This window comes from Lampetra fluviatilis, chromosome 11 (assembly GCF_964198595.1).
Source record: "Lampetra fluviatilis chromosome 11, kcLamFluv1.1, whole genome shotgun sequence".
Taxonomy (NCBI): Eukaryota; Metazoa; Chordata; class Hyperoartia; order Petromyzontiformes; family Petromyzontidae; genus Lampetra; species Lampetra fluviatilis.
The window spans coordinates 10,646,084-10,660,543 of NC_136285.1; the positions used below are offsets into that span (position 1 = coordinate 10,646,084).

A 14,460-nucleotide genomic window follows, 5' to 3' on the forward strand; every position below is an offset into this window, starting at 1 on the left:
ACAATTCATGATGAAATCCAAGATTTAAATCGATTACTCGTCGATTGGCGCGCGCCCGGAAAAAGGCGGAGCCTCACGTGAGAGGGGCGGGGCGTCACGTCGGGGGGGCGGGGCGTCACGTAGGTGGGGGGTGGGGGCACCCCCCCCCCCCGGGTCAGGGCCCCCAAGGGGCTTCACAAGCAGCGCGAGCGGAGCGAATGAGTGGAGGTGGTGGGGTGAGGGGCCTCACGTGTAGGAGTGACGCTACGGGGGGAGGAGCCTTAGTTCAAAAGGGGGAGGGGCTTCGCGTTTAAAGCTCCTCAACGGGGGGGGGGCTCCAAGTGGTGAGCGGTTGGGGGGGGGGCGTGGCCTCGTGGATAGTGTGAGGCGAGGGGCGGGGATGCGGGGGGGGTGGAGGGGACCTGGGTTGTGAGTGGACGCGGGGGGTGAGGGGAGGGGTAGGGGGGGTGAGGGGCGGGGTTGGGGGGGCGAGGGGTGGGGTAGGGGGTGTGAGGGGCGGGTACGCGGGGTGTGAGGGGAGGGGTTAGAGGGGTGAGGGGCGGTGTTGGGGGAGTGAGGGGCGGTGTTGGGGGAGTGAGGGGCGGGGTTGGGGTGTGAGGGGCGGGGTTGGGGGGTGTGAGGGGCGGGGCTGGGGGGGCGCGTGTGCGTACGGGCCGATCCTCGCGCTCAAAATGGCGCAACTGAGCTGCGGCGGTCTCCGCGTTTCCGTGGCGGCGGCTGCGGCCACAGCGGCCGTAGCTGCCGCAGGCGGCCAGGGCCACGGCCACGGAGTCGGCAGTGTCGGTAGCGGAGCAGGAGGAGGAGGCGGCGGCAGCGTTAATAGCAGCAGTGGCGGCGGTGGTGTTAGTATCGGCGGTAGTAGTGGTGGTGGTGGAGGCGGAGTGGCCCCCTCGGCGCTTGGCCCCGCGAAGCGCAAACGCGCGCACCACGACTACAAGAAGCTGAGCAAAGCGGGATACCTGGACAACAACAACAGCAGCGGCGGCGGTAGCAGCAATAGTAGCAGCAGCGGCGGCAGCAGCAGTAACAACAACAACACCAACACGAATAATAACAACAACAGCAGCAGCAGCAACGGCGCTTTGCTGACAGCGGTGGTGGCGGCAGCGAGCGCCGAGGCAGACGCGGGCGGCGCCACGGGGCCGCTGGGCGCTATCAAGCAGCAGCAGCAGAAGGCGAAGAGGAAGAGGGAGGCGACGGAGAAGCCCCACAGGGTAGTGAAGGACGGCGGCGGAGACCCACAACCACCACCACCTCCGCCACCACCGCGGCCACAGCACAAACTTAAAGGTGAGGACGTCTCGCTCCCCCCCTCTGCATTTGGTAGAGCACACGCGCGCCGCGCTCTATTTACGCGGCTCCCATTGGCTGACGCGGCGCACGCGGGGGGCCGAGCTGCGCGCCGATTGGTCGTTCGCTGAGTGTTGACCAATGGGAAGCGGCGATTCGCCGCGTGTTGTTTATGCGAACTATGCAATGTGGACGAGTTGCGTACGGCCCGCGTGTGATGGTGTGTGTTATTAGTGTTGTTGTATTTATTGGAGTCTTTATAATATTGACATTGTGATGTTGGTTGCACGCGCAGAGTGTTGGATTAGAGGTGGATTGTGCGTTGCGTGTCGAGCGAGCGACGGCCACGCGTTAGGGGCTGTGTGGTTTGCACAGTTCCTGTTTGCGTCACTCTCCTCCTTCACTTTCTTTAACAAATGCTGGTTGCTGGATGATGATGATGATATTTGGTTGGAATGCCAATAGGTCGATAGACTTTTGCACGTTTATTTTCGCGGAGATGCGTAGCGGTTCCGTGAATGTATTCCTTAACGCAGTAAGAATAAACAATCTGCCTGGGCAGCAGCAGGCCACGCTTTCCCACCTGATGACAGACGCTTGTGTTGTGCCCGAAACGTGGTTTGTTTTATTTTTATACCTCTACGTGACTTTACCGAAAGAACCAAAGAGTATGGATTGCTGCAGTCACGAAAGCTTCAAATCAAGATTGTGCGCGCGTGTGTGTGTTTTTGAAGGACAAAAAAAATCGGAGTAAATGATGCATCTCTTGCGCGCTGATGTTGGGGGCCAGATGAAAGCCCTCTCTTTGTGCGAATAGTTTACGTTTCTTTGTATGGAAGAAACCTCAACCGTGTGAACTAGGATGCACAGAGATGTAAGGCACACGCCAAGGATGCGAATATAGAAAAAATCCCAAACACATCAATGTGCATTTCATACTTGCTGCATGCCAAATGTACCCAACAACATTAAGTCATCTGTAAATATGATTGGACACACCAGGTTTTTATGTGCGTTTTACTAACTTTGCACAAATTACGTTTTGCTGCTGTACTGCAACAGTGGGGGAATTGATTGGTTGGGCTTGTGATTAATTTACGTGCAAATAGGTAACGTTTTGCGAATAGAAGTATACTTTATTCAACTATTCAAATCAAGGATACAACAGGTTTGGCAAGCAATCATTATACTTTACTACATCTTAACACCACTCCTTTACACTCAGTGATTTATTCACAGTTCAAAGTTATAAACAAACTAAAAAACAAAACTAGTTCATGTCAAGCGTGCCCTTACCGGGTGAAGATTTCCAGCTTCCACTTTTCATCAGCATTGCCTCTAAAATACCACAAACATCCATACACACACAAAAAAACCCCATAAGATTTAACCCATACAAATCAAGCGGTCCTGGTAGAGATACCACCTAGAACCATGAGGTCCTTGGGGCTTGTTAAACAACACAGGCTTGAAGCTCGGTGAGAATACTTTAATAAGCGCGTTCAAACGCGCACTCCTCGCGTGTTTTCGTCGTCCTGGAATTAAAGCTTCAAAGCCGTGTTTGACAGCCTGTTACTACACGGGGTCCTATTTAGTGTTGACAAGGTTTAGTGTTTTTGTGCGTATTTAGCCTTTTCATTTAAAGCTGCGGAATTGTTTATGCTGCATCCCTTAAGCCACGTCTCCAGCTGCCTTGCCAGCGTTTGCCCAGTAAAGTCAGATTTTTGAGTGCTTTGGTTTTATTTTCACGAATGGAACTCGATTGATTGGCATGTTAGAACCGATTTTGAGCCTCCCCTTTCACCAAACCTTCCTGGACAGCTCCTGGACAGCTTCGTTAAGTATGGTCAAACAAACCACCATGACAGACATTGTATGAGGGGGGGGGGGGTGAGGCCTCCATCCAGTAGTGGGAAGGAAGAGGGCAATCGACATAGATAATTGTTATGTAATTTTACCGACTGTAGTAGTCGCAAAGGCACATTTTTCACTTGTCGTTTTGTTAAATTTATTTTCTTGGAAAATAGACCAAGTGACCATAGGGAATTCTGTGCATAATACATATCCTGATTACTCTTGGAAAAGTGACCCATTATATTTATAATGAATGGGTCACATTACATCACGTTACATTACGCACGTCCTTTATATATTGTATGATTTTTCTGTTTTCCGAGTGGTAGGAGGAAACCGCATTGGCTTCGGAAAACGCACGTGTATTAGGGAAGCTTCCAAACTTTTCTCGACTCTTCATCGATGTCAGCGGGGAATAAAGATCCTTCTTCTTCTGGTGGTGGGAATAGTGGAATGGATTTCGATTGTAATTCCAAGGTATAATATATAATCTGTGCAGGGTAATAGTATGAGCCTGGAGGTGCAAGCAAAACGTAACTCATAATACACACAAAGGCACCGATGCTGTTGCTCTTAAGATATACTAAATGCTTTTCAACTGAGGTTGAAAGAATGTATGCATTAGCTTTGTCCATCTGTCTATATTTTTTGCGGGGTGGGTCACGTGAACTCTTGTTAAGATGATTTAGTTTGTTCTAAACTGTACAAAAAAAACCCAGTGTTGCTATAATCAAATTAACCCGATATAATTTGGCCAAATTGACCAAATAGGTTGCCAAAACCTTGGGAGACGCGATTTAAGGACAAGCACGTGTTGCAAAGCGTTGCAGAGCACCTGTATATGCATAATGTGTCCGTGTTTTAATTATAATTGCATTTGTGCTGCCTTGGTCGTGCATTAACATTGCGCATTGTTTCAACCAAGTTTACATTGGGCACCGTTCAGCGTTTGGTAATTGCTGTGGCTTTTTGTTGACGTGTCTGGGTTATTGTGTTGATCGTGCATTTACGGGCATAGGATATGCTTGATTTCAATTCTTAAGTAATTGATGCAGGCATATTCAAACGCAACAAAGTAACCAACTAAATTAACCTTATTAGCGACCCATTTACCTTAACTAATGGATGCCCATTGTAAAATATACATTGTAGTGTATCAGGATCGACACAGATATAAGGTGGTTTAATATAATTGCCATACGACACAAACTTTGTGGGTGAAGTTAGATATTTTGTAAACTCAATGTACATTTTGTAACCAAAAAATTAAGCATGCGGAAATAGTAAAACGGGCTTTTTTTACTTTTAAAGTGAAAATTTGAACGCGTGATTTTTAGCAGTTGAATGATGTAGAATTGTATCTACGTATTGGGGTAACTGTATTTTGAAGTGTGCTCGTACTTGTTTTAGGTAAAGATGCAATGATTAGAGCAAGACCCCATATACTGTACTCTGGAATGTTGTGTAGTGATAATGCAGCCAGCACTGATTTATTTTACAATAAAAGGCAATTTATACAAATGAATGTTTTACAGTAAAATAATCAAGTTGACAAACTGTACTTGTGTTCTTTAAATGATTCATGTTAAATACATTTCCAGCAATTTACTTAAGAGTATTTTTTCGACTGTTCTATATTTAATAGTGTCTTATTGCAGATGTAAGATAAAATAGGCAGTTGAAGTAAATATTTGATGTTATCTTCTAAGTTTTCTCTCGCATAAATCAAATGGAATATTTCAGTAATTATATTTTAACATTTTTAAATTAGATGTTTGACCATTCATTATATGAAAGGTTAGTCTGCCTATGGTAATACATGGGGAATTTTATACAGTTTTCCGTGGTATATATTGGGCAGTTCTACATGATTTGAAGTTTCAGAAATTACACGTGGTCAACATGAGTAATATTTCTATTTGTCAAACAAATCTCCCAAGGAGAAAATGTAGACGTACGTGGAGCATTTTGTGATGTAGTCAAGTTGGTTATTACAGTAAATACAAATCTCTCAACAGTTCTTGATAATTGAAGTTACTACACTATGAACATATAATTTCTGCAACACATGAAACGTTTTTATTATTTCACTTAATCTGTTAATTACACACAATTACAACTCAACTGTGAGACGTTAACTACTCCATGCTTTTGTTGTTGTTGTATGTAACCTAATAAAGTATCTGAAATCAAATATTGATAATGGAGCTATGTAATGCTTCCATGAACACTTGTATTTTTTTAACAAACCATTACAATGGGAATTGCATATTGCTTAAAGCTTCAGTTTTATGCAATTATGTTTAAATACGTACATTTCAGTAACCATGTGAGCACTGAGCCAATACCACAGACCCGATTGCAAGTTGATGGTCTCAGCCTGGTCACCGTACAAAAGCCACCATATTAATATGTTTATTCTTTACATTTACTTAAAGTTCTAGCTTTGAGAATTACAAATATTTATGTCGGTTTCACTGCCGTGCTGTATACATGTTTCCCTGTAGCAGGAGTTTTTGGGGAAGTGTGCCCTAGTTTCTGGATAAAAGTTCTATGATATCACCTTCCACGGGCAACTATCCAACACATGGTTGCACTACGTTGCCATAGTTCCGAATTGATATTTTGTCTCGTGACATGATACCAATACAATTGTGTAAAGAACAATATATGTCTTACAGTATAAATGGCTGCTTAATAATCATTACAATTATTCCAATGTTGTGCAGAATCACCCTTATTGCGTTACATACGGAAGATTAGCACGGTTAGGTAAAGTCTTCGTATTTTTTTGGTGGTATTTCTTAACAAAACGTTTCCCATGAACTACGCAAAGATTTATGACACGCCAATATTTTTGTTGTAATATTTAACCCCCTATTTTTGATGCTTAGTAAAAGTGGTCTAATTCCATGTCCATCCCACGTGCAGTTTGAAAAAAATGCGTACAGTATATAATAAGCAGTTAATACCAAAATTGCATATTTAAATCCTCGGGCCTTAATATATATTTGATAAGAATTTGTTTTATTAAATGTACACGATATAAGTTGATTATCAGTGTGGTAGAATTGTTCTCCTGTTAAATGATTTTAGAAATGTCTCCGACACGGTGCCTAATTTAAACTAATTATCAACACCTTTATAATAAAGAGCTGGAACGTTTCATCATATGGTGAAGTATTAAAAGTGAGGATAATTATTTGGCATCCGTTGACACCGCTGCTCCTTAGGAATTACTGTACATTAATACATCCTAGAAAGCGATACTGGTTAAGTTGCTTTAAACTACGGATGCATGTACGTATCCAATGAAAATATATTTACAGTTCTGAAGTGATACGCAAACATCACCTGCAAGGGCTTTTTAATAAATAATTGTTCCAGGTTTGGGTAAAGTTACATGCGTTGACATAGTTTGTTCACACTAAAATGAGATAAACCGGATGGAGTTGATAACCGACACGTTTACACACTTTAAGATTATTTCTTGTTCATGTTTTTGTTTGTTGCGGTTGCACCCGATTCAAGAGCCGAATGGCTCACAGGGCTATACCTAATAAATGAAACTGAAACTGAAACGTTCATACATTGCGTCTGAAACTTTTTAAGCAGGCCTTTATGTACCAAAAGACGACGTTATTTTAATTGAAGGAACACAACTGTTATATGTTGAATGTGCTCGAGTCTATGGTACACTGTCCGCAGCATTAGATAATTTTCGTTGGCAAATAACAAGTTTCCACCGTTGGAACCTCATTTGCCAGTAAAAAATATGATAATTGTTTTTTTACCCTTCTATCTGGCAACAAAACTGACACCTTTTTTTACAAGGAGTCATGTTTACATAGACCACAATACCTGCAGTCATAATGCAAACAAAAAAACATAACTCTGATAATGTGCACTGTCCTTGAAGTTGATTGGTCCACACCCGAGACAGCTTTCCTTAGAGCCTAGTCTCACATGGGTTGGACCAGATGACGCCAAAAGGCATGCGCCTTTTGGCAGTGCACATTATCAGAGTTATGTTTTTTGTTTGCATTATGACTGCAGGTATTGTGGTCTATGTAAACATGACTCCTTGTAAAAAAGGTGTCCGTTTTGTTGCCAGATAGAAGGGTAAAAAAACAATTATCAACAAGTTTCCACTGCATCTTTGCGAACTTGTTCTTCGTATGGCCGAGCGTTTATTTGTTTTTGAACGTGACAATCTCCGGTGTTTTTAATTGTGCAAAACATTTAACAGTAGACGTTCATAATTCCGCCATATTTTTTCATATTCTGTACGTATTGCGTGTTTGAGCTCGATGCCCAGTTTTCTTTCTTGCACGAACACATCATTTCAAAGTGCAGGAATGCTTTTTTTGTTCTTCTTCGCACATCGAGGCCTTAATCAGTGCTTTATTATCCAGGATTTGAAACTAATAACAGCATTAGCAAAGCCGCTCTGACCCACGGCACTTGCAGAAGCGAAGCAAAAGTGGCATTCGCCCCCCCCTAATCTAATTGCACCGTTTTGACCTTAACACGCAACATTTTGAATCCGTGTGGTTTTTGTTCAGCTGCTAGCTTAATTTATGTCGCTTCCTAAGAGCTCAAAGTCCTTTTTTTTGGGGGGGGGGGGGGAAGTGGGTGCCTTGTGCATGCATACATTAATAAGTAAATAATTGTCCAGCTCACGTTGACCCCCAATGCATGGTCGGTGCCTTGAAGTTTCCGTGAAAGGGGACACTTGCATGAAGTGTTGCGATGTGTGTGTGTTGCTATCATCTGGCAACGGCAGAAGATGGCTGTAGTGTTGCAGAATAGGTAACCTACACTAATCTGCTGTTGTTAATGTGTGAGCATGTTGGCCAGTTGATGTGTTTTTGTCTTTCATGATTTAAAGCATGCGACGGGGTCTTTCTAACGTACACAACTTGTGAGTGGTGCGATGTGTGTGTGTGTTTGCTCATAATTTAATCTGGCAACCAGCAAAGGTGGAATATGGCTGAAGTGTTGCAGAATAGGTGAAACCCACAAAGCCGCTGAGCATGTTGGGCAGTTGACATTTTTTTTGTCTTTCATGGTTTAAAGTATGCGGCGGGCTCTTGCCATATACAGTACAAAACTTGTCGGGAGTGGTGTGATCTGTCAGCTAGCAATGAAGTGTCGCAGAATGGGTAAAACCCACAAAGCTGCTTTCTGCGTGAGCGTGTTGGGCAGTCGATTTTTTCTGTCCGTAATTCAAAGCTCGCTGGTCTTGCCATAAACAAAACTAGTCAGAACTGGTGCGATGTGTGGGTGTGTGTTTACTATAATTTGGCAACTAGCAACGACGGAAGATGGCTGTAGTGTTGCAGAATAGGTAACGTGCACAAAGCTCGTGCTGCTGCTGCTGCTTGCTACGTGAGTGTGTTGGGCAGTTGACATTTTTCTGCCCGTCCATTTAAAGCATGCTGGTCTTGCCATATACAAAACTCGTCAAGTGGTGTGATGTGTGTGTGCTCTAATCTGTCGGCTAGCAACGGTGGAAGATGGTCGCAGAATGGGTAACCCACACGAAGCTGCTGCTGCTGCTTGCTGCGTGAGCATGTTGGGCAGTCGACATTTTTTTGTCCGTCATAATTTAAAGCATGCGACGGGGTTTTGCCACGTACAGAACTGAAGCCAATTAGAAAAACAACGAATGCCAATTGCCGTCAGCACACCAAGAGCTGTTTTATGATAAGACGGCAGCAGATGCGTTGCTCTACCAACAGAGAATATTTTCCAATACAGTAATCTACGTTGTGGTGGGTTTTTTCCCCACCCAGTACATTTTTCTGTGGATGTGTTTTTTTTTATTTTTGTGCCGGCGCTCGCCGTTTATTAAGTGAAGTCGTGGCATTTGTGTGTGTGTGCCTTCTGTTATTAATTTCCCAAGATATAAAATTGTGCTTAGATTGTAAAACGTTTGTCGTGATTTTACACGCAACTACAGGGTTGTACAAAAATAGTTAATTCCAAACTGCAAGCTAGCACTTCAAGCATGAGCTTGTTTGCAATATTATCAAAAATTTTAAATGTAAACATTTTTTAAAATCGACCATCACGACAATATCAACGTGTTACACGCGCAAATAAATTAAAGGAAGCTAAAGCGCAAATTCCCAAATGTGACGGGGCGAGTTAATTTGGAAAAATGAAAAGATTTTTTTCATACCAATTTGCAAGATCCCCTGCAGTCATTCGCAGGTGCAGTCCCATGGGCCCCCCCTCCCCCCACTGCGGTTGGTGAATGGCCCAACCCCTCCTGAATGTGGGGATGCAGGCGTGAGAATTTAAACCCCCAGCTCTCTTCCTCGCTTGAATTTGTGACCTTTTACCGGTGTATATGCCCATGCCGCCGTTCATGTCATGGCCGTTTGAATCCACCCGACCAGGGGAGTCTTGGCATTGCTGCTGCTGCCACCTCCGCCATGCTCCGCACGTCTCGTTGCATCAGCCGTGGTTTTGGGCCTTTTGCGATTCACGAAATTCACGGGGTTACATTTTCTGAATTTGTTGTTGCTACCAGCATTCGTCGTTCTAAGTAGTGAAGTGTGATTTTAGTGGCAGAATTATTTAATGATGGTGATATGGTTGATGAGAATAATTATAATTATATGTGAGCCATTTGCCAATGATTATATTATTTTTCATGTGGTTTGGTATTACCGTGTACAGTATCGTTTCATGCAAGTCAATGCACGGTGTTACATTATTAGTGACGAATAATCAGTTTCGTTAGCTTGTACGATGGATTTTGTCTTTTTGACCAGTTTTTTTTTACGAAGGCATAATAGTGTATTTTTGAATATCGTTTTTATGATCTGGTTGTTTATTTGTTGGCATTTGCACGTTTGGCTACGTACGGTGCAAAATAAGTTCTATATATATGACACTGCTTTGGACATGCCACAAGGAATCAAGTTGTCTTATTCTACTCGAGTGTCTTTGTTTCCCAGGCTCCGTCTCCACACACTGTTTAAACCACGTACAGCTCAAATGTGTCCCGAAAAAATGTAATGTAATGTCACTGGCAAATGGCAAAGGCACCAGCGTTTGCCGACGACTCGCATAGGCTAATCCGAGAATCAATGCGGTGAGCTTTCAAGAGGGGGCACGAGTTTAATTTTGTTATTGTTTGTTTGTGTGAACAGTTGTCATTTTATCACGAGCCATATTTTCTTCTGCTAGATGCAGGTCTCTCCATGACATCACCATCCATCATAGCCCTGCGATGTCACAATTTGTCGCTCTTGTGCATGAGCTGATCTGATGAATCCGTCTCTGCAGCAGAGGTCGCAACCGGGTACCCGATACCCGGCTACCCGTACCCGGCCGGGTACGGGTACCCGTTTGCGACCCTGGTGCGGCCGGTTACGGGTAGGCCGTGAGTCACTGGTGAGTAACCGTTTGTCACTCATTTCCCAACGTCCCGTCTCTTCTCACAATTCAAGTTCCTAGAATCAACCCACCCGCGCCTGCAACATGGCTTCATCCCAGAGGTCACAATCGGGTACCCGCACCCTACCCGATACCCAGCCGGGTAGCCGGTATCGGGTAGGGTACGGGTACCCGTTTTCGACCCTGGTGCGGCCGGGTACGGGTAAGGAATCAAAACCCGTTTGCGACCTCTGCTCTGCAGTGGTCCTCTCCGCTGGCTTGTTCTCTCCTTTGGCTCCCATTCCATCACCAGTCTCATCCATATGTTATCCACTCTACGATATGTCCTTTGCAATGCTCCTAACTTTTATCTAGTCAATCTAATGTATTTAATTTGTCTTTTCTATGATCCATATGTTCCTCTCACCATTTTTCAGTCTTTAATTCCCATTGTACATCTTTCCATTGTTTTCTGTATATTTCTAATCCTTTGTTTCACGTTCTTTATTGGAGTTCGTATTACCAACCCCTTTATTATAGGTGTAGTGAGTTCAACTGAGTCGCAGACGTACTTTTTGGAGGCAACACATTTATTTAACACCAACACTGGGTTAACACAATAACAACCAATGGTGGTGACCACCAGGCTAATTACACTAATTACAACGTAAATTGCTACAAGGGACCGGACCACAGCTTGGGTCCTGGTCCACGTGTTGGAGACTCTTGTAGGATGTAGAATGTAGATTTCTTCAGGATGACAACAGCAGCCAGTCCCTTCTCGGACCCGGCTTATATCCTCTTTGGCGTGGCTGGCCCCGCCCTTAGCCACGCCCACCTTCTAGAATCCTCGAGCAGGACCTCCAGCCTGACACGTGACCACCCCTGGCCTCCACCTGGGGGCCCTGTGTAGACTTTACCGGTCACGTGTCCTTCGGGGTCAACCAGAGTGCCATGGCCCTTAGTAACCCCGTTCCCATTGCCGGCACTCTCACACCCAATCCTGTAGGGGTCGGCACTGCACGCAGAGCCGTGGTGCCATCCACCACTGCCGGTCAGCGCTCACCGATACTGCACCCACATACACGTGGTGCCCGCGATGTCGTTACATCGCACGCCGTGCCTCTCTCGGGCCGGCATTACACAGTGACATTCGCGATGTCACTACATCGGTAATAGGCCCTAAATGAAAACGTTATTCTTATAAGAAAATTGTTATTTTGCTTACTACAACATTTTTATTTTCCAAAAGTGCTCCGTCTTGTTCTCGCTCTCCTCTTCATTTTGCGATTAAGGCTCAGTCCGCTTTCAGATGTCCACTGGACATTTGTAAAAAAGAGATTCATAGCTCATCGGATTTCTCCAGTATAAATAAGTATTTTGATTCTCAGTAATTTCCCTAAATACACACTCGGGGTTTTCAGACGTGTCTTGACGCTGCTGCGGTGGCGAGATGTTGGCTACCTCGCCTGGTGTATAGGATGTGGGTTCGATCTCGACCCTGACGCCTGTATATTTGTAGCTTACATGTTCTCGCTCCCCGTGGTTGTGGATTTTTCTCTGGGTCCTCCGTTTTTTTACCTCTACATTTAGAATAAGCATGCATTTAGAGTATTTGGCTGCTATACATTCCACGCGATAAGCCACTTCGTGGGGCTATCATTTGTGGCCAGGTCGCTTCTGAAAAAGAGTTATATAGCTTAGTGGGCCTTACCTGGTGAAATTAAAATAGTTTACCTTATATTTTTAGTCTCTTGTGCGTGATTTTTATTTTTCAGCCTTTGTAAAGTTTTTCCATCTTTCGCTGCACTGAATTACCGCTGGTTGTTATCATAGCTGTCATCAGATTATCTGAGATGGTTAATACTATAACAGGTTTATTTTTATACCTGTTTTTCTTAGGTCCAATATTCACAACATATTTCCCAGTGTAGATGTGAATAGACTTGGTGAGAATTGTACATCCTTGACTGACAACTCTGCTTGTTTTGGATTTGGTTACCTTTTTACAATTGTTAAAGTTTAATCTCTATAAATGGTTTTAGTAATTTATACGTATTGTTTAGCTAATTTCTGCCTGTCCACAGTGTATAACAATAAGATTTATTGTCGGTGAATTTAAAAATATCTTTTGAAACGTCCTAGCTATGTATTTGTGGAGCAATCATTCAGGCTGGATAAGAGATGGCTTGCTGCTATTATCCTGATTTCAGTTTCAAATTCAGAGGTCTACTTCCTCAAAGCTGTAATTGAAAACCTGAAAAAAAATTCAATTTTGCACATGTGACTTTTGTCAGGTTATTTGACAAGGAAATGTAATATTGTTCCCATTTTATAATCTATTTGAAAAAGTAACTGTCGCTTTTAGCGATGTAATGTGGGGTTTTTTTGTGTTTCACCCTAAGCATTAATTTGAAGTCCTCTACACATGTCAAAACTGTTCAAAAGGGTCCCTTACCTTTTGACAATACATTATGAAAGTAAAGTGTTCCGTTGAGCAAGATTGTGGCCAAATTGAACAGCTGCTAAGAGCTGCTGTATGCATTGCCGGTTTTCAGCGAGATAGATCCTCGGTCGTGTCCCCTCGGAGGACACAAATCTTGCCTCCCGTGATCTGCAGCTCTGTTTTCTCTCACGTATCCATGATTACGAATGCAGTCGGTGTTACATGTGTATCCTGTGGGTTAGCACTGCAAGGTGTATTTCACAGTTTAGTGGTATCCTGATTTTAATCTGCGCGCCTGACAACGGAGACGTTTGGGGTTTACCGTGGAACTCGGTACAGTGATTGTAAAGTACTGCACTGTTCGCGTGTGCCGGTGTAACCACATTAATGTTTAATATTTCTTGTCAGCGGCGGCCGTTGTTAACTGTTGGCTTTCGACTCTTTCTCCCTGCTGTCGCCGATGTCAACTTTGTTTTTGCAGCCAAGCCGTGTAATGCGAATGGCATCCGTAGTAGCGTCAACGCCAGCTATTGCGTTGCTTTTTTTGGGCGGTCTTTTCCTTTTAGGACTCTCATCGAGTGTTTTGTGAGTTTCGCAGAATGTCTGGACATTGTTAACCGATTGACGACAACATTGCCGCATGCACACCCATTGTAGCATTCGAAATGGAAAGTGGCATCAAATATTCCGGCAGTCTGGTGTTTTTTTTATACGTGCCAGTGGTAGGGTTATTTTAGTTTTCACTGTACAAAGCCACATGTCCAAGCACTGTACACTTCCTGCCTTGCGAATGACTCAGTGTTGTAATGTATTCTCGGCGTACTGTGATTTCCATTTTGCTGTCACGTTTGTCGTAAAAAAAAACACTGCGCAGTCCATAACGTTGTTATTAAACTTGCTTCCGTAAACAAATGGACACGCAGACATTAAATTGGCTAATGTATTAGCCATCGTCTTTAAGTGTGCCATTATATATTACTACAAATCTCCCGTATTAAGTCCATATTGCTGCTATGATTTTAATAAAGCTTGCTTTATACACAGCTTGTTAAAAATCGGACAACTGGTAAGTTAAATAATTGGTTTAAAATGACATGTACAAAATGCCCTAACGGCATAATTAGCTGTAATGCTTATTGTAATGTCGCCTCATACCATTTAGAGCTGGGTTCATGGAGAATAATTTTATACTGGTAGGAACCTCCTGGTTACACCAGCCCACAGGGGATTATTGTGTCCGTCGTGCAGGGAGGGGCTGGGTGGGGAGGGGCTGGGTGGGGAGGGGCTGGGTGGGGAGGGGCTGGGTGGGGAGGGGGTGGGGGAGGGGCTGGGAGGGGGTGGGGGAGGGGCTGGGTGGGGGGGGGGTGGGGCTGGGTGGGGGAGGGGTGGGGACTGCAGGGGCTGGGTGGGGAGGGGTGGGGACTGCAGGGGCTGGGTGGGGAGGGGTGGGGACTGGAGGGGCTGGGTGGGGTGAGGAC

General features: G+C 44.4%; 1 protein-coding gene across 1 annotated transcript in view; it reads left to right on the forward strand.

The window, feature by feature from the left end:
• The first annotated feature begins 642 nt into the window (after window positions 1-642).
• The window catches only part of LOC144934794 (uncharacterized), a 41,826-nt gene continuing 28,008 nt past the window's right edge, over window positions 643-14,460 (forward strand). Inside the window, exon 1 of the mRNA XM_078860953.1 lies at window positions 643-1,290. Within this exon, the coding sequence (XP_078717079.1) occupies window positions 672-1,290 (619 nt within the window). The 5' untranslated portion in view covers window positions 643-671. The remainder of the gene's footprint in view (window positions 1,291-14,460) is intronic.